Genomic DNA, 21,608 nt, shown 5'->3' on the forward strand with positions numbered 1-21,608 from the left:
GTCGTACTGCTATATATATTTTTTTTAATTTGTGAGTGATCCCATAAATGTATGGACCGACCACTATTTAGTTTTTTGAGTTTTGTCTGCCTCAGTTTCGTCTTTGTTTCTTGATGACATGATAAACTCATGTCATTAAGACAAGGTGGACGAATCCAAAACCGCCGCATCATTTCCATAGCTTCGACGCTGCAAATAACCTATGTGTCATGGCTTTCTTTGCGATGTAAAATTGTTGAGTCAATCAGCGGTCTTCGATATGAACCACTGGCCACCCGTCCCCTCATCAGTAATCCGAGACGCGGGCACCGATACGTGCATCGAAGCGAAATAGCGCACAATTTCTAAGTGGAGCGTGATTGGAACGGGCGGTCCGTAGCTTTTGCCTTTAATAGTTTTAATAGCCTTTAATAGCCTTTTAATAGCCTTTTTTTAATAGTTTCACACACGCCTACCAGGAGATCAGGATATTCGGATTTTTTTAGACGAGGCACTTGTTTATCAAAACTTGCCTCGATCTGATGTTTGCATGATTTGTTTATTACATACATAAGTGCCGTGGTGGAAACACTGCGTTTAGCGGTCTTTGAGTGTTCCGAATCATAAAGAAGAAACCCCTTGCACGAACGGGGTTCGTACCTCCAGCATACGTGACCGTTTCTGAACTCCAGAGCCAAGTCGAGGAACTTGATTGACTTTCCTTCCGGCGGCTCATGCGTAAAAACCAGTTCCGGACAACTATTTTGAAGTATTTCCAAGGTCTTGTCGAAACAAGCAGTTCTGCCGTCTCCAACATACGTGGTGCACAATACCAAAAAAAATATCAACATACTTGAAGATTGCCTTGGTATTTTTGTCAATCAATTTTTCTGCGTGATCCTGCCACATTCTGCCAAAAACACATCCCACAGACAGAAAACAAAAATCCACACGCGCGACAGATGCTCTAGCCATCGAAGAGAGTGGAGAGAAATGTGTCAGAAGTCCGTCCATCACGCTGCACAGCAAAGAAAAACTATATCTACGGTGTGTTGCGGCTTTGGGCCAGCGACTCGTGAGGGCAGTCATGGGAAGAAGTTCTCAAAACAATATCTACGGTATAGACTCTGCAGCAGCTGTGCATGGACGCCGCCATAACTGACCATCAGTTTTTGTTTCCTCTTATTTCGTTTATTTCACTTCATCATTACCATAGCAGGCAAGGTTATTGAAATATTAGATTCAACTCAGTTCTTTTCTAAAGCATCGGCCTTTCTAGAGGATCGTCAACTACCGTTTGAGTTGCTCGGCATCTCGGTAAGACGAGAGAAGGTCAGCAATGGCGGCTGTAATTTGGCGCATGTGTAAAGCGTCTATACTGAAGACAGTGACTCGAACTGGACATGTATGGGATTTGCTTGGGCACTTGCAGATTTTTTCAATTTTCGTTCATGTATTATTTTTTTTTTGCCTATGATTTATTTATATTTTTATATGTACTCCTCTTGTGCTTTGTTCTTTTTTAAACAATTCTAATAAGTGTATCGTATCTCGCAATCGTAGAATGCTCGAATTGACTAAGAAAAAAAGGAGGTGGAGGAAGAAGTAATAAATAGTTGATAGTCAGCTTTGTGTATGTCCTGTCCTGTCTGTGTGCAAGTGTTTCGTGTTCAAGCTGTTTCCTCATAGCCATGTACCAACTAGCTCAACTCAAACCGGTAAAAAACACTTTCGAAAAGTCGAGTTTGAAGTTCCCCCGAGATCCGCGCCATTGCAGTGAGGTCAAAGATTGAGTCGTCCTGTAATTTTAGCTTCTCTCACGCCTCCAAACATCCCCAACCGGAAGTGTGGTGTTGGCCCCTGTCCCGCGATCAGCTGCTCTTCTACGTGCGTGCTGCCTATCACTATGAGCAGACGACGCTTCATTTTCGAGGTTGGAGTTCGTTTAGGGCCCTTTCAGCGATCTCCAATTTGTTGAAACGGTGTGTGATCGAATAGAACGCGCAGTAGACTTTTGTAGGCGACCTGAGGGGCCACATCGCGTGGTTCTGCGTGAAAGGCTGCCCCGGCAGATTCAGAACCGAAACTAAGGTACGCAGACACCAAACCCAGTTGTTTTCACAGTTTGTCGATTTCCTCTTCGAAGTTTCGGAGGTCGTCGGGCACCGAAAAGAGAACTTCGTACGATTTCCAGACTCTCCGATCATCCTCACTGCTACATGTGCGGAGCACTGCCAAGTTTTCCCCGTGAGCATAAAATGCCAGGGGCGACATCATTTCAGGACTCTCATCTTCGGTATATCAAAAAGTAGCGCCGCAGTGCGTTCACAATCGCGTTAAATTTTTTTTTTACGAATTCCGACATTAATAATTATCGAAATATCACTTATAAAGTTTGTAAATTTCATAATTGATTACATCACAAATTTGAAAAAAAGGAAGGAGATGAAAAGAGGGAGGGAAAAACGTCAAATTTAAAAAAAAGGCGCGTACGCACGAGGGAGTTGATAAAGATTTTTTTCGTGTTGTTGAATTTTTTTTTTTCGCGTATCTTTGACTACAACTTGCATCGTTTTAGACAATACGACCATTGGGGTGTCAGTGCCCATTTTAAACCGTCTGGGGCATTTTTTTTTCACCCGAGAATTCCCAATAGCTTTGTTTCAATACATTAATGAATTGAATTGAACATGTTCAGAAAATTTCTACATCACTGAATAAATACATTTGGGATCGAACACGGTACACACTAAAACGTCTCTAAATGTACACATACACTGATCTTAAGAATGTTTCTTTCGCAAAAACAAATGAACGTTTACCAGACTTAGGTTTTTTGTTATGAACAAACAAATCACTTGATATCGACGTTATCATTATTCCTAACATCAGAAAAAATATAAGTTAAACGTTCGCTACCTGTCTTCTCCACGAGTTCCTTCACATATACAGAATCAGCTATTATGAATGAAAACCACGGTTATTTCAGGAGACACGCATACTGGTTTCACATGCTGACATTTTTGCCACATTTCTAAATGCACCATAATAAATACATCACGTGCTTCTTATTGCGAGTGTTCCTTCACTATCGCTGAGCAAATCTGAGCTGTCGTATGTAATTAACATTTGAACCCTCGTGCTGTCCTGAAGTCCTCTACAAACTCAATGTTCTTCAGTGCTTCCTTTCAATCCTGTGCTTGCTCTAGCGTCCTCATACCTGTCCGGAACGCCGACGATTAAGATAGTCAAGCCGTGTTCACAAGCTAACAGGAACATAATGTCGACACGCAATTAGGTAGAAATGATAAGCGTAAATTTCTTGATGAGATATGTGTTTCGTTAAAAAAACAATACGAATTTCAGGAAAACAAATCCACAGAAAGGGCTCAGGTAAGTTTAAAAGAAAAATGATCAAACAATTTCAAATCAAATAATTTATTGTTGGGTTATGTATGCTTTTTTTTAAAAAAAAGCTCTTCAACTCCATAAAAGACAATCCTTTGAGTGGTCAGTCTGACCGCGCTTCGCGCGAGTGGCTTTGCCGCGGCAGTTCTGGGATTCGTGACCAAATGTTTGGCAGTTAAAACACCGGCGAGGCGAACTCTAGCCATAGAAAGCGGCGACGAAGTACATAGTGTGAGCGACTCAGACCGACCAGTCCTGGATCGGCGGTTTTCGGGCGGAAAGAAAACGAATTGCGAGTCGCAAATTATGTTCTGGGCAATTAAGCTCTCATATGTCAAGTATCAACAAAACAAAAAACCTTGGCGAGCATAAATACTTTGTCAGTGTCCCTTAAGGCCCTTCAGAAGAAACTTCATTTAAAAATTGGCATATCACCTTTGTATCTCCCATTAATCGGGATGCACTGCTTCGCCGATACTTCAAAGAAGTTCGACCTGAAGGTCATTATCGGGTACACGGACAGTGGACCAAGACAGTTCGTGGCATGCGCTTCCCTGGGAGCGCAATGTCGTCCTGTTTTTAAGGTCTCAGCCACGGGGACGCCGCCACCGTCTTTGAGCACGTATTTGTTTGATGGCCAGACTGACTGCGCTTCGTACAAGTGGCTTTGCCACGGTAGTTGTAGAATCCATGACCACACTTTTGGCAGTTAATGCACCTGCGAGGATTTGGCACATAAGGGCAAACTCTACAATGAAGGTACCCAACCTTCACAGCTTCAGGCAGCATGTGATTTGTTTTCCGTTCTTGGCCGTCAAGGCGCAATGAGGTCATTATCCTAAACTCTCTCCCTGCTTGAGGAGTGAAGGCGGTTATAGTCAGAAATAACCACCTAGGTTCTGTTGATGGTGCGGTCAGGTGTAACTGTGACTCTGTGGTCAGATATGGAACTAAAAACAAGGAGTGCAGCATCCCGCTGGGTTGATTCGATTTTGACAAGTAGGTCGCCAGAAGATATTTTCGTGGCATTGAATTTCTTATCGACAGTGCATTCGAGTATCTTTGCTACAAGAAAAGGAGAACGCTTAGAGAGTTGTTTTTCACTTCCCGAAGGGAGGACCACAAATTTAGGAACCTAGCAGGGGTAGATGGTGGCTTTTCTGTTGTTGGAACTTAGGCGCGGACCCTTTTCGGGAGCCGATCAATGAAGCTTTTAGTGCGAGAATTAATGATAGATAAGAGGAAGCTTCAGTGCCCCCGTCACACCACTCACTACTGAGCCCAACAAGGCGGTAAGTACTCAACCATAACAAAAATCGGTTTGCTAACAGCAGTTCTACCGCCGCACAATGACAAGTCTGGTTGCAGGGACAGGACCTATTTCCACCCTAGGTTGGCTCTTGACGACTAAGGAGGTGAAAAAGAAAGATAGTATAGTAGAAAAAAGACGCGGAGGAAAAAGTGAAGAAGGAAGAAGAGGGTAGAAGAGGCGACTGACTGAATCATCCTGGCCGGCCTTATCAGAACAAGGGGACTATGAGAAGCAGGGACCAAAGTGGTGTATTGCCTCACCCACGGGGCCCCGAAGGGTCTAAACCTACACCAGGCTTGGCTCAACTACCAGGGCGCCCTTTTCCCCACATATGGGTATGACACGCACAGCCGAACGTGGATGAATGAACCCACATAGCTCGGGGTCTATGGTGACGCCACTTGTTAAAACACCTACTCTCGCAGGTTCACCCTGCGGTGAACCCTCGTGTGCAATAAAGTAGTAAAAATAAGCATCGGGCGACACCTTACATAGTAAGGCAAGAAACGCGGTAAAGCGCAACGAGAAACACAAATACAACGGATTCGCCGAAACACGGAGGGAAGAGTGTAGCGGCGATTTGAATCCAGCTCATGGCTGCCGCATCACGTAATTCCAAAATACCAGCGCGCCCATGCGAAGAAGGGTGAATAAGATTATAGACCAACTCTGCTCTCTTACTTAACCCCACGGCGGTGGCACATCAGGTGCCCCGCGTACAACCAAACTAAAAACGAAATGAGGTGCTAACAACTTAGAAATTATAACTATTTAAGGAGTTCGTATTATAACTACGGTGAAATGCGTGTAAAAGGCCAGGGATATCAGTCACACTGCTTTGGCAAAACTTTTCATTGTCAGAGGAGAAAAGAAACAAGATTTGGCGAACCAACTTTCCGATGACAGCATTCATACAACAAAGTTTAATTTTTAACGTTTCTTAGTTACCAACTCAACAAACTCCTAATACGCGCAAGGAAAGTATACTTGTTCTTGAGCTACTTTTGTATCAGGTTCTCAAGGAAGCTGCGAACTTCTCTTTTCTGAAAGTTAAAATGAAACTTTATTCAAGAAGCAGCAGCAGAAGAACAAATAGACCAGACTGTTGCCCATTACTCGGGGAGCAGAAAAACTGACATTCCGACCCTAACACATAGATCAGGGCTTACGCTGTTTATATGGGAAGGGTTCAGTTAGAAAAAAAAAGTGCAGCAGTGGCAACTTAAATTCAACAAGGCAGCCCAGCATGGGCAGGCGGTCGTCGCCATGACTGCCGGAGCGCCTTGCTGGGCATTGCAGGGCCGCTAGGTCGTTGGGATCGTGATTACGAGAATTAGTGCACACAGCAACCGTCGCAGCGCCGTATAGTTTGGTGCACCTCATTGCTTTCTTTTGCTGATTCAGTTCAGAGCGCGCGAGGAGAGCATGCAGAAAAATGACCGCTGGCTGTCGCAGCAAAGTGACCGAGCGATGTTGTTGGTCATGTCAATCCTAAAAAGTGCACAAGAAACCTCTGAAGCTGAAGTAGAATTCATTCGCAAACTACACAACATTTACTATTATATTCTTTCGCAAACATGAAATTCGCCAACGCGTAAGGTTGTTTCGTGAATATTTTGTTTAATAACATTTTACGCATAATTATAATAATTGTGTAGGCTGTACCTGCTGATTTGAACAAGACTCGGTGTTTGTACCATAAATAATACCTTTCACTCGCATGCAACAGTTATGTTTATATTAAGGCAGTCAAGCGAGCAGTTTACAAGAGGTGTCTTTTAAATGAAACATTTATCTTATTCTTTTTTTTTTTGTAAAGAAACAGGGAATTCAAAACTGGAGGCATCATATTTTAGAGGAAAAAGAACGCGTTAATTAGCCTCCAGCCGCAACTAAACCCTATAGAGATGACTCATAATACAGTGACAGATGCAGAAATTTCTGGCCCACATTAGACAATACTCAAAATACTCTAGTATACTACCTACTTGCATTGAATATTACGTTCAAGATTGATACGCAAAATCAATCATGCGAGTTTATTAGAGCAATTTTTATTGACATTTGCGCGTGATTTTGCAGATGTGTGAACTTGCTGATTTCACCGTGAACTGCCCAATTCTTCTTTAATTAGAACAGCTCATTTTTAACCTCAAGTTCGTCAATTTCCAAGCTTCTCTTGATATTTCGCTGAAAAAGAAAAGAAAACAGTAAACCCCAAAACAGCATAATATACTTTTAACTCGTGATACGAGCCAAGGGTATAAAGTTCCAAAAAAACACGGACCGAGACAAGAAGAAAACAGCGAAAGAGGGCGCATCTCAACTGAAGTTTATTCGAAAAAGTACACACTAATATTATTGCCAACGGGAACGCACAGTCATCAATCAATCCTGGCCAAGCTCATGTTTTAAATACTCATACTCATTTGTAGATGGAACCAAGGACGTTTCGCTTACGCACTTGTTTCCCCTAGCCCTATTTTCAAAAGCCTCGTGTAATTCGCGTGTCACCTTGTTTTCGTATTTTGCCAAAATATGTGTGCTGTTGAATGAGAGGTGTAAGAGCATCTGCTACAATTAACGGCGAGATGCCATGACGGTGTCTTCCTAGTGGACGCTGCGTGCTCGCGAGCCCGATCATTAACATTAACACATCTGCCCATATGAAATGTATAACTCCAGTTGAGCAACTTGGCGCCTACTAAGATGACCATGCTTCAGTGAGGTTCTGATGAAATGCAACCAAGACAACAAAACTTCCATTATCCAGGAATCATGCTATTCTCACCCGAAAGCTATTGCCCAGCACCTCCTAACTGAATCTCACGTCGTCTAACTGTCAAAGTTATAAGCGTATTTTCAGACATATATCCGCCTGCAGTAACTCCTCATTAAAAACCCAGTGATGCACTGGAATAGTCTACCTGACCACATAACCTCACTCTCTGACCCTACTCCATTTTGAGCTTTTATGTTAGAAGTCTTGAGTGTTCCTTAGTTCCGACTGGTGATGTTCTGGCCTAAATAGTGTTTATATTTTGTGTAATACATGCGTTTTCGTCACTGGTGGTGCTCTGAACTAAAAAGTCATATAATGTATAACTCCAGTTGTGTTCGTAGTAAAATTGTTTATGGCTGCAAGAACGCGAGGTTGTTTTTGTGTGTGTGTTTTTACAAGTGTGTGTACTGTACCCTGACTAAATCTTCACCTGCGTAATGTCTAGAATTTACCCGGCAAATTATTTTGAATAAATAAATAAATAAATCTTTACGTCTTTTAAAAGCTGCGTATCTAAATACACCGGCGATATATAAAGGGCTATTTGACCTCTATAGCAATTATTTAATAATCAGTTGAGAGCTCATTTGCAAAATTGTCAATCGCAGCTTGTAGAGTTTCTTTACAAGGCTCTTTTTATATATAAAGATAAACATATAATTTGGTGATATATTATCTAATATTATGCAGGTTTATTTTTTTTTATGTTTCAGATTCCATCCTTCAGCAAGATAAGTCTCGCCATCTCAAAATATAAAATGTTACCATTAAACCTAAAATTTACGTACATTGATATAATCGGAGTTGCTCTTTTATTTTGGGCTATATTTTAAGACGAGCGTACATTCTAAATATGCAAACGTTCATAATATATATTCTTGTGCCGTACATAATTATGCCCAAAATAATTTATTTTATAATCTTAAAATTTCCAAACGTGTATTGCATTGGCAACTCTGGACACAAATGAAAACGCAAAGATCATGAATCTTAAACATTTTTCCGACAGAGGGCTTACATGAAGACGCTTTCAATGCATAGAAATATTATATGTTGTAATAACGTAAATATATTAATAATTTGCTCAATAACACTTTACGCATAATTCCAATAGAAAGCTATGCGCCAAGAAAGTGAGGGAAAGGAGGAGACGAGAGGGCCCGGGGATGCCAGAACGCTGAGCTCTGATTGGACTGATTAGTGGGTAGACCTAAAGCTAGCAGCCTTTGTGTTCACTGTACTTGTCGAACGCTTTCGAATGCGAGAGCCAAACGCCTGCGTTCGCGCAGTAACGCGTTTGTGAGTGCAGCGGAGACAAAGGCTGCTATAGCTTTAGCTCTACCCACTAATCGTTCGAATCAGAGATCGGCTTTCTCACGTCACCGCGCGCTCTCGTATCCCCCTCTCCCTCACTCTCTCGGAGATTGGGCATCATAAAAACCTTGTTTACACATCACTATCAATATATTCTTTGTGATATTTATTCCTGCATTGTAAGAAATCGCGACATTTGAATGATGGCTACGGCATTCATTTAATGTTATACGCATTTGCATTTTATATAAAAAAAAAAAACTAAATGACAATATTGAGATTAAACCAACAAAGTGTCATCTTACGAAATGACAAGCAAATACATTCAGTGGGAGTGTGTTTGTTCTTAAAAGAGCCTATGAGTTGGGTGTTCAAATGTTAAGGTAAATTTAACTTAGTGAGGTCACACACATTTGGTTTCTAATCGAAATATTATTTTTAATATAAAACATTTACATAAGGTGTTTTTTTTGCATTATACAGCGTGTCATGACGTCAGGGTTTTCCTTTTGCTTTCAAACAAATTTTGCTTCAGGTGTTTGTAAAGCCCTAAATTTAATAAGACAAACAAGGAAGAGATGCTATGGTGAGGGTGCAGGCTATAGCTGATGTAAATTGAGCATAGTTATAAACCCGAGGATGGGGATACGGACAAGGGAGAAACACAGAACAACGGGGCGTTTGTGCTATGTGAAGTTAATATTGATCTCTTTTTCCACCAAGCTATATCTTGGCCTAGTGGCTCAAAAGAATTGTAACGATACGTATTTTCAGTTACTCAATCGAGCCGCCCCGTTCCCTGTATACCGCCTTCCTCTTCTTTCTTTTTCGTCTTACTCTTCTCGTAGCACTCTCCCTCTCCCCTTAAAAAAAGAGACAAAGTTGCTAATCTCTTTCGACACTAGAGTCTCGGGTTTACAACTGTGCGCAAAAGAACTAACGTTTTACTTTTAGGACAGCAAGAGCAGTTAATTATACACATCAAACAAACGTCTTGTAATAGGGTCTGGAGAAAACATCTGAGTGCATTTAAGCCACTATGCTTTCTAACTGAAGTTAAGATCATTAGCTGCAAATAAAAACAAAACTGGAAAAGGCTATTCTGGGTAAGCCCTAGAAAAAGGCTCCTTATCAGTCAGATAATGCGTTTACTTAATTAACAATACCTTGGTGTCGAAATGTTGCAACATGGATCATAACGCTAAGTAGTAAAAGAACCGTACACATTTCGAACAAATAATTATTGTAAAAGTGATAAAAGTCAAGCCAAGTGCCACAAAATATCACTTACGTTTGCAGATTTGTTCGCACTGCACAGCAGTCTCAAACAGATTCGTGTTGCCAGGCACCCTACTTCTGGCTTTTTTCGCTGAGCTACATACGTTTTTATTAATGTCAAAATAATACCGCGTGTAGAATCCAATTTTTGGAAAACGCCCAGTGTCTGGTTTCATACTGCAACGATGGGTTGCTGCGACAAGCAGAAAAAAAGGGAGGTTAAGCAGAAGTGTAACGCATACGTTCATGTTCAATGCACCAAATGACATCAATCCTGCACTTGCGTAATCGAAACCTTGTTCATTACGCTGGTTCAGACTTGGCGATCGTTTTCAGCGTTTTGTCATCGAAACACCGGCCACCTTTTTTCCCCCGTTCACAGACAACAATGTTTAAGGTGTTAATACTACTTGTTTGTCATCATCATAATTAAATTTGTAATTTTCTTGCATGCTTTAGAAACAAAACTATGCATTACTAAAGAGATTGATACGCTTAAATAACTTATAAAACACCAGCTGAATCCTCTCGAATCACTTAGTCGCGAAAACAATCTTAAGCTCTCTATTTAAAACAACAGTTAAACACTGTATTCAAGTAATATAATCCCCATCACAGGGGTAACGTGAAAAAAAACGCGCCCCTGATTGGCCTCCATTGCTTCCAACATTCCCGCGTTGTGGAAATTGCTCGCCCGTTTCAAGTCGGACCAGATCTCAAAAATTCATCTGCAACGGGACAATCTAGGAAACAACTCGCCAGCAACCCCGAAATTGCGGTGAAAAATGCACTGTCTGAAGTGATCCAACCACATAAAAGAAAGCAGTAACCCAATGTTCACTTTATTTTAATTAAAATTGATGTCACTTTAGAGATAATTACAGCAACACATGAAATAGAGATTAGCGCGAATCAGGGGTTAGCGAAATTATGGATTATATTCCGGGTGTTTCAGCGAAGTTTACGAAATTAGAGAACATCGGGTGGTCGAGAAAAAAGTTGACTCCTTGCGATAGCAAACTGCCAGCCACTGCAAACGTCAGGGATTAAAAGAACATGTAAATGAGGTAAACAAATAGCTAAGATTAACAAACTAACTTTACTTTAGTAAGAGCGAACTTATGGTTTTAATCACATTCTTGCCCAGCATTATAAAAAAAATCAACTCATTTTAGAAAAATATTGCGCAGGTACAGCATTATAGAGCGTTCCAAAAAACGTTATGTTTGGACCCGTTTCTACACTTCGGTTTCCTATCGGAGCGCACGTTGGATCGCAGATCAGAGAGCATCCACCACATCGCCTACCTCGTACGATGGAAAATATAGGGCAGGAGTATCGCGTGCCTTGGCTGAGGAAAGGATGCAAGACATATGGAGGGGTGGACACTGTGCGCGTCACACCTGCTCTAAAAGGTCTTCTCCTCGCTTTGGATGCAAAAGCCGCCACCAGATGGCTCCTCGATATGCGGCTCATAGCAGACTGTCGCGGGTCCGGTTTCTCATGTCTCTCTACGGGAGACATGCTTCTTTTTGAAGTCGTTTTCTGGGTGCAAGGTGCACCAGTGATATAGAACTTTACACTCGCGCTAAGCGTGTTTCTTAGACACTGCTTCGTCATTGAGCCTAGTTTCGTGCCTCAAGAGCGGCAATAACAGTTTTATGAACCCATTGGGGCGGAGAGAGATATCTGGCGCGGTGCTCAAGCCAGGGCTTTGAAGGTAAGAGCATCCACACCGAGCTGAAAGGGCGCGCGCCCGGGTGCAATGGAAGCGATGCTGTGGTTTTTTTTTTTTTTTTTTTTCTCCTCAGCTACGGCGTGTGGACAACGGAGGCGCTGTCGGCTGAGGCTACTCGGGCGCGTGCCAATGGGACATTATCTGGTCGATCGCGTCAGAGCGTTTGCTGTGCTGGGCCCTCATCTATATTGCAAGCAACCAGAAATACCAAATGGGAAAATAGTCCAAAAGCCCAGGAGATGTCACAATAGACCGATCTCACCAGCCAGGTTTGTTACGCCGCCGCTGCCGGCATGCATCGTGAGAGCTGTATAATTTCTGCTCGCGCGAGGACCGCGCTGCAAGTCGGCACGGGCAGAGCACGAGACGACACAACCTGTCTTGTCCGCTGCCGACTGCCTTGTGTTGACTGCAGCTAGGGCTGTGTCACGCATACGTGGAATGCTTAGTGAGATCGGTCTATTGAAATAAGGACACCAACTTAACATAACACAAAAAACAATTTCATTAAACGTTTCGCCTCCCATGCGGGAGACATCTTCGATCAGTACAGCAATGTAAGGTTCTAATTTTTTTTAAAGATTCAAAACTTCAGAAGTTGTATTTAGACGAAAAAATATCATAACGTGAATATACGCTCATTTATATAACCGGGTGTTTATAAACAATATGTCTTTATAACAGCTGTTTTGATTTCAAAAATATGATAGTTCTAGCAATCGATCGGCTAAGCGTTGTCACCGGCAGCAACCACTTTGTCCAGTAGCGCGATTGCTGTGGCACGAGTTCAAAATAAAGATAACACTGTCTCCTGACCTCGGAGCGGGTGACATAATTTTTACCCATTTATTGTCGTTAAACTTCCGGCCTAATTTTCACATAAAATGTGGAGTATAATAAAACATAAATGAAGAGTTGCACAAAAATACAATTCAGTGTTCATTAATCAGTATATTAATGACAGTCAATTTCACTATTACACGGAACACGTTTAATATTTGCGACGTTGTTCCCTACAGTCTACTCGCTTTGAAGAGTCGTCATACTTTTTTCGCCGTTAAAGGGAACTCCGTTTCATTTTTGATATTAGAAAACTATGCAGCCCTCTTTAGTATCATATGGGAAGACCCCATGTCAGATATTAGGATCTAATTTCGTCTATATATTTAATAAACTGGCCAGCAAACTTTCAAATGAGCCAAGTCGGGGAAAGTTTGCCAACTCTAGCATGCGACGTGAAGCGCAATCGTCGGCGCAGTCAGTGAGACGGCTTTGAAGCGGCCAACGTTGAGCCACTACGTCAGCGGCAAGTTACGTCATTCTCACGTTTTGTTTGTTTTTACTTCTCAAAGCGAAATTGAACGATAACTTCATGAGTTTCTCCTCCTCAACCGCGTCCACGTGATCACCGTAACGCGGATGCGCTAGTTTGCGCTGCCCTGCGCGCTTATCGGTCTGTTTCTCCGCTCCCCCTCCCCTCTTTCCTCTTCTCCCCTTCCCTCTCTTCCCCGGGCCATCATCGTCCACGCCATGCGAAGCGACCTGCCCGCGTCGCGTGTCCTGTCCCTCGCCCCCACGAACGCCACAAGACCACGTGGTTCGACGTGACGTGGCCATGACTCTGACGACCCGAGACCAATGTTGCCTGACGCAACCAAAGTTTCGGTTTCGGTATCAGCTGATGTTTAAATTAAGATTACACAAACAATATTCCACATTTCGCGAATCCGAAGACGTAGAGCTGTTTAGTAGTGCTTTGGGAAATGGAATCACGTGTAAGCCTAAATTTTTCGGAATTGAGCGGAGTTGCCCTTTAAAGGGAAGCTTCGACAAATGTTTTGAGCTCCCTAATCCAAATGCACCATCTGAATGCCGGTAGTTTCCTGATTCCAAAATGCTATCTCGTTCCCCTAAATTCACTGTAGCATTTTTTAAGTCACAATTTTTTGTTACCAACACCGAAACTTCGTTCTCCAAAGTTTTTTCCCAGTTTTTTTCGCCATCAAAACGTGGCGTTACTGCGGTAAGCAAGGCGCCCGAACCGTAATCAGATACGCTCGCGCCCATCCAGCGAGCAAACAGGGGCGTCCGTGCTATGAGAGGTTAATATTAATCTCTTTTGGCACCAAGCTATATCTTGGCCTAGTTGCTCAAAAGCATTGTAACGATAAGTATTTTCACTTAATCAGTTGAGCCGTCCCGTTCCCTGTATACCGCCTTCCTCTTCTTCCTTTTTCGTCTTACTCTTCCCGTAGCACTCTCCCTTTCCCCTTAAAAAAAAAAAGAAAAAAGTTGCTAATTTTTTTTGACACTAGAGTCCATGTAGTCTATCGTAGTTCGTCTGCGAAAGATGCCCACATTCTTACTTCTGACCTCCTTTACGATACCTTCCCCGACAGTGTCGCGCAGCACTCATTCTGATTAACGTTTAATAAGCCTGTTGTTTTTTTACTGTCGGGTGCGTTCAAAGTATAAGCGGGTGGATTACGTATTATGATTGATCAAATGTTTGAACTTATTCAGCTGTAAGTTAGCCCCGTTCGCGCTGTTGGCGTCTTTTCTCCATCGATATATTTTCCGTTATTTTTTTATACCTGTCTACAGTAAAACAAACTATCCCAATATAAGGTTTAAAAATAAGTCTATATGTAGCTTCAAGAGAAAGCGAAAGATAAAATAAGTATTGAGACCTCAGTATGTGCCCCGATACCGCAATGCCGTTATTCTAAATACCTATAAACTGTCCTAAGCATCAGCGATGTTACTATAAAATTCCCATGGGTTCCTCACAACCACATTTCAACTGTGTTTATAAAAGTATTCCGTATTGGCTGTTGCATTGGAGATGCAACAATTTTGGTAAGAATTTTATTACTTACGCGCACAGTTCTTCCAGCACTGTTCAGCTTCCTGGAAACTGTTTCCACCATCAGCACAGCCAAGACGTTCCTCGCATTGCTGCGTTTTTTCATTGTATCCGTATGTTTTTTGGGGTTCCTCACATGTAAGTATATGTTGTATTGGCAGCCTGCATTTGTTCTCTACCAGAGCTATAAATACAATATAAATGCATAAATTCAGCTATATCTCAAAAATACGATTAAATTACAAACTATCATAACCAACAAAAAACAAACACAGTGTCAGACGCTTATACATATATTTGTGATAACAAAGAGCAAATACTCCAACCAAAGCCGTGCAAAAGTATTCCTGAGTTTTAGAACCTGCATTTGTTTCTTTTTCAGGGATGAGTGAATCACACGGGGGGAGCATATATATATATATATATATATATATATATATATATATATATATATACGTTCACAACATGAGGTGCATTTACGTTTCGGCTTTTTCGAAAGTTTCTGAAACCGCTGCCCACATTGAATTTTAATGCTCTCAATATGACGGTTTTTGCATAAACTGGATATTCGCCCGCCGATTCGCAAGTGCGAACCAGGCCTAAGACCTGCGTTTTAAAACAAACACAGAGCGAAGACGGTATCTACGCTGCAAACATAGTAACCCTTCTACTCCCTTTCTCTTTTTTTTTTCTTTTTTTATGTTGCGTTAAAATTAAGTCATCCTGTATATGAAGCAAGAACTTAACGTTGCGTAAAAACACATTCTTGAAAGTTTTATTTTAAGAGCGTCAAAAAATTACTGGCTAAAAACACATTTTCTTCTCAAATGCTTAGCACCGCACATATTTTACATGCTTTAACAACCCAGAGCATTTGATTCGCCGTTCTTTATAAAAAAAATATAAACTTACGTCCGCAGCGCTTGAAGCAGTCTTCGACAGATCGAAATCCGCCGCAAGACCCATCAGTTTTTTCTTTGCAAGTTTGATCCTTAGGATCGTATCCATAACTCGGGCTGCCAATATATTCGCAGTCATCTTCATTGGGGTTAAGGCACAAGCGTAGATCCGTATCTAAAGAATAAAATATTTAATCTGGTTTTATACAGGTACTTTATCACTGATCTTTCTTATGTTAGAGGTATATTCCTGAAGCATCAAAAAAGCATGACGTGCGAAATAAAATATTCGGACAGCAGATGCTGCACAGGTTCAGCCGTAAAATGCTTCGCATGCCCTCTGTCGTTTTGCAATTTGTTGATTTAGTGTTTTTTGATGACGCTGAGCAATTTTTTTTTGGCCACATGACGTTGCCTGGATCAAAAAATTTAAAAAAATAACAAACGTTTTCTATGAGCCAACGTCAACCTAAGAATAATAATCGTCAAACTAGAATTTTAGAATCTGGGCACCTGTATACTTTATTTCATTGAAAAAACGTTTCGATAAGAAGGACGACATTGTTGTTTCTTTTTTGCTGAGACATTTGTTTACTGAAATAAATGATACAAGCTCCTACAGTTTCAAATTTTGGTTAGATAAACATTACTCTGCGAAAAAGGTCGGCTCATAAATAAAAACTTTTTTTTTTGTATCGATTGATTCGGGTGAAAAGAACTGTGTTTGTGCGCATGTCATAGGGGCGGCGCCAAATATTATATGTTGAACCGTATTCTTGAAGTAATTTTTTTTTTTTTTTAATGTGTGATTGTTTGTTTTTCCCGGTTGCTTGATTGTTGTCTCCCTGACTGCTTGTTTTCTGTTTTTATTGTATGTTTCCTGGGGGGTTGGCCAGCAGACGCTCTCGCGTACGGGCTATCGCCTATCTGCTTCGCCTCGCACGCCCCCCAGGACACAGTTCGCTTTTTGTGCTAATAAAGATTATTATTATTATTATTATTACACATCAAAATAATTACTTGTCCTAGCTCTCATGGAGTCAGCTTGTGCCCGAAATGTTGCACTTAAGTGAAAATCTATACGACAGTTACACATTTTGCAGTGTTTTATCGCCAATGAAAACTCTACAGTGCACCTTCGCACTTCCGCCTCTCTCCGGTTGATTTGCATCGCTCTTGTTTTAAAGTAAGGTTGGTAAACTAACTGCAACATTGATGGCCGCATAGTCAGTCTGCAGTCGACAACTTGTTTTGGGACCGGTCCTTCGTGTGACAGTACGTAAGATCAGTCGTTTCATCCTGAGGCCAAACTTGCCATTAGTTTCTGGATGGAACGTCGGCTTCGACCCGGAGGCTCCAATCAAAATAAATTTATGTCCTTGTTACCAGCTTCAAGAAACCTTGTGGTACGTTTGTATTTCCACCCAAAGCAAGTAGCGAACAAATTGATATTATGTTGGGCTGACGTCCAACGAATGATGACCTCCGTGAGATTCGGACATTTCTTACCCCAAGCTCACTTCAACATGAGACAATCATTTGCTTTTCACTTGGTTTAAAAAAAATTATCTCTTCTACAAAGTATGTTTCCACATCACATGAGCGCAAGCTTTATACCTTTGCAAACAGTTCGTTTTACGCATATGTCAAAGCACAACAGAAGGCAAAGAAAGAGTGCTGGAAGTGGAACTTCTCTTGAAGATCTTGTGTTTCAATAGACGGTTTATATTTCATGCTAATTCTTAAATAACACGACTGCAACGCTCCGTTAAGACAACTTACATATTGCGATTTACTCTAAAATCTATCTTAGATGTTTTTTATCTAACTGTCGCCTTTTCCTCCGCGTCGCCATCATCCATATCTCGTTCATTGATTCCTTTCACTTCTTGTATACCACATCGGTTTTGCACAAATCTTTTTATTACCTGTATTTTCGTAAGATGCGGTTTATATACGTCCAATGCAGAAATATGAGTGCAAATATTTTTCCAGAATAGAGATTACTGTAGAATATTGATTTATATCAGCAATAAAAATATATCGATCCTAACACCTGCCGAATATTGCGAAATTAAAAGTTCGTCTTAAACGAAACCATACTTCTGCTCTTTTTGCGCTGTTATTGTCGAAAACGTAACGACAGCTGCTGCCCCGCAGCTCTAAAAAGAGCGAGGCGGTGCATAGCTATAGCATACATCTGTTCATCATAATCTCAACCCTACGACAATGAGAAATAAAATAAAGGACGAGACACTACAACGATATTTCATTTCTCTTTGTCTTAGGGTTCAGATTATTAAGTGACCTAACCAGCTCGCCTGCATACTTTAGCTCCTCGCAATATATATGTTTCTGTTTTAACCATGGAACGGAAAAATAAAAAAAAAAATATTCGGGAGACCAAAATAGTTTTGCACGTGTCGTAAGTTTTGAGAGTTAGCTGATTTAGTAGCTTTCTGTAAGGCTCTTCAAGCTTTGAATTTACGCTATACATTCATTTTCAATAACTAAAAATTTAGTGGCGCAAATAATTGGAATTTCATTCTCCAACAATCTATGTGTTTGGATAGTTTCTTCCATTGGCACCGACAAGAACGACATCAATGCTTTTTTTCTTCGGTAGGAAGACCTCACGAAAACATACTGCACAGCTGTCAACTACGCAGATTCATAACAAAATTACATAATTTTGCGACAAAACCAAGTACCACACAAAACAGTTTAAATAAATGCAAAATATCGCTCATGGCTTACCTCGACACTCCTTTGTGCAGGAGGCATCACTTCTAAACACGTTTTTTGTTTGATCTTCGTCGGGCGCACGAATCGGCAAACATTTTCCGGTGGTTCGATCATAAGTCACAACTGGAAAGTCTAATGATCCCTCGCTCGATGGTGGTTTTGCGTAGCACTTGGCAGGAACATTTGCTTTGGTATTAAACAATCACATTAAAACACTTATAGGGCTCAGTGTGTTATTTTAGGCAAATAGTAATATTGTTAAAGAAATGAATAAAGAATCGTAAACGAGAGAAACGAATTTAATTATTTACCTTTATACTATCGTTGGGTTTTATAAAGTGTCACGACATGTCTTAAGCCTTTTCTTTTTTTATTTACACGCTATATTTTCTTAACAATAGACTACTTGTACAACTGTCAATATGAATTATCACTTATTATTGAAGGGAAATATAACAAAATATAATGCTTATTTTAAATATGCTTTAGAATACTGTTTTCAACAATGCCGACAATCTGATTCTACTCTAATGTGGATATTAAACTTTACGAGAAATTTCAAATTATATTATCCGCCCCTGATATATGCATACAGACTAGATTATGAAAGTAAATATAAGAGACAAGATCAGTTAGCTCTTTTTACTTACGTCTGCATCGTTTGTTGCAAGAAGATTCATCCAGGAATATATTTTCGTTGCTGTAGTCATCTCTTTTCACATGATCAAATACGTAGCACTTGTCGAGTTCCGAGTTGTAACTCCATCCTTTTACAACATTCCGGCCTTGACCGAAATCGGGCGTGTCGAGACAGAGATTTTCATCCTGAGAGTTCTGGCCGCTACAAATACCTACACAAAGTAGTTGGTGCTCAGGTGAATTTCCGCAAAAAAATATATATATTTCTACACAAGTGTTTTGCGAACTGTGCTTATTCAAAATTGAGGTAATATTCAACGTAGATAAAATCCCAGCAAATGACAGCCTTTTTTTAGGAGTTCCGATTTTGATTCATAGTTGTATTTCTACTGGCGTCACTGCATGGCATTTCTATCTGACAGAGAAACGAAAAGGGACAAAGGCAATATCTTCGGATACAAGTTAAGAACGCTCCAAATCAACACCACCACGTACCAGCTACAGCATCCAATCGCTCCGCGGATCAAACAGTAAAAACAATAACCATGACAACGGTTTTTTTGTATGTTTTTTTTTTAGTGATTGCGTTTTTGATTAATACACAAGAGCCTCGGTAGCAAGTTGGCGGCAATCAGGGTGTGCGAGGAGCTTGCGGCTCGTTCTTAACAATTATTTGATCCTAGTGTCATGACACAGAGCGCAACAATGAGAATCTCCATCTAAATTATGCAAACTGAAACTGAAGCATGCATTATTAAAAATGGGCTAAAATACGGTTCGAGGATAAAGGCTACTGCACACCTCCTCTTTCGGGATGGGCTCTCAGCTGTATAACCAGGTGAGGAGGGGAACGGGGGGGGGGGGGGGGGGGGGGTTGGTTGAGCAGATTACGTCAGAAGGCTGTATGAGCGCGTTTGACAATTTTCGATCACATTCGACCAGTTGGTTTTCATAAAAACATAGCCAACTCGGACGTCCTATATTTTAATGCATGGAATAGTTACATGTGCGCACCGTGTGCTAGAATGAGCGATGACGGCGACGCCTCCACCGCGTTATATTTTTTTACCACGTCCACGTCACAGCCACTATAATAGTGTTTCCTGATATTTGCCATTATACCAAAATCCCGGCTTACAGGAATGAAAAACGAAACCAATATTTCAAATAACGTGGTAGTCAATTTCTAGTGTCAACGTGTATTCGATGTTGCGTTTGATAATAGTGAATCAATACGCAGTACATTCAACAAAAGCAAAAACGTTAATTGAAAGCCGTAGTCATATTAAATACAAGTACGTATATAAAAATAAAACAACCGCAAGCTAAAAGCAATCAGAATATAATATTAAAGTTTTATGCGGCACTTAAGCAGTTTTCTTTTCCTTCTTTCTTGATGTAGTCTCTTTCGCACAAGATTTTTCTTCCAATTTAGCTAGCAATTTAACAATATATTTTACTAGCATCGTTAGAACTATCACAAAATTTTCATTTTTATGATTTATTATAGAGTGATAGACTTTATTTCCTTAGTAGTTGTTTCATGTCAAACGTTTAAACGGCCAGACTTAACTTTTCACAGAGTCCAATGTTTCAACATACCCCGATGAAAATTGCAACAACGTTTTCTAATGTCACTGAGACTATTACAAACAAATCGTCATTTATATAGCCCCTTTTCTAAAGAAGTCTTGAAATCTTGCACCTGTATTAAACATTTGATGCTCCGCTATTTGTAAAAGTAGTTTCTCCATGTGCCGCACTAGATCGCAGGGAAACAAGGACCCCACGGTAAAAACAATGTTGGCCTGACTCCTTTCAGGACAGGGTGACAAATCACTGATAAAACATTTTCGGTAAAACTAAAGCATAAAACACCTTTCAAAAGAACAAGCTCGCAGTCCTAGTTCTAGCGTCTGCAAAATAAAAAAAGAAGTGGCAAAGGAAGTAAAACTGTAACTTATATAAATCATTATCTAAAAGAAATAAGATTAATTAAATACTAACCTAAGGCCGTGACTATGAGGGTCCAAATAATTTCCTTGTGCATCATGAGCTCCTTCTGGCTGAATTTACCGTGTTAACTTTGAAAAACCTTCCTGCGGCAATGTGTTCTTTTATATCACGGTGCCAGCCTTTTGCTTCTTAGTAAATAAAAAATACTGCAAAGAAAACCAAAATAAAGATTTAGAAGCTGCATAAGCATCATAAATACCAGCGAAAACGCACGCACCTTTGTGTTTAAAATTTTCCATAAAAAAATTACGTAGTTTAAGGAAAACAATCCTAAATGTATAAACACAAATATAAAAAAAAAAACTTTTACAATATGATAGGCGTTCATACGATGACCTTAGAAAACAAACAATGTTTCACGCGGAAGTTCCTACGAACATTTCAAAATCAAAATGCGATTGTTCGCTTATGTTCCAAAACGTACTCGACTCCTACGCGCTGAATATCGCTTACTCAATGACGCGCTTCCTTGGTGACGTCAGAACTCGCGTTTTTGAAGCAGGTTGCGAACTCCAGGACATTTAGACAGGCTGTCGTAAGGTAGAATGAGAAAACTTCCTCGCTTCCGTGGCCATAGAGGCATCGAACGGTTGCTTCATCGAACAACTTATTATTGTGAATAAAATTGTTTC

At 40.7% G+C, this 21,608-nt stretch overlaps 1 protein-coding gene across 1 annotated transcript; it reads right to left on the reverse strand.

The window, feature by feature from the left end:
• Positions 1 to 10,190: 10,190 nt before the first annotated feature.
• On the reverse strand, positions 10,191 to 21,105 carry LOC8053712 (carboxypeptidase inhibitor SmCI-like). Its single transcript, XM_040216560.1, has 7 exons — positions 20,968 to 21,105; positions 18,972 to 19,172; positions 18,334 to 18,507; positions 15,590 to 15,751; positions 14,697 to 14,861; positions 14,170 to 14,176; positions 10,191 to 10,266 (listed from the first exon to the last, which is right to left on the reverse strand). Exons 1-7 carry the CDS (start codon positions 21,011 to 21,013, stop codon positions 10,191 to 10,193), a joined length of 831 nt encoding a protein of 276 aa, XP_040072494.1. The 5' UTR covers positions 21,014 to 21,105.
• Positions 21,106 to 21,608: the final 503 nt, after the last annotated feature.

Source organism: Ixodes scapularis, unplaced genomic scaffold (assembly GCF_016920785.2).
Source record: "Ixodes scapularis isolate PalLabHiFi unplaced genomic scaffold, ASM1692078v2 PGA_scaffold11__112_contigs__length_91849675, whole genome shotgun sequence".
In the NCBI taxonomy this organism is placed as follows: Eukaryota; Metazoa; Arthropoda; class Arachnida; order Ixodida; family Ixodidae; genus Ixodes; species Ixodes scapularis.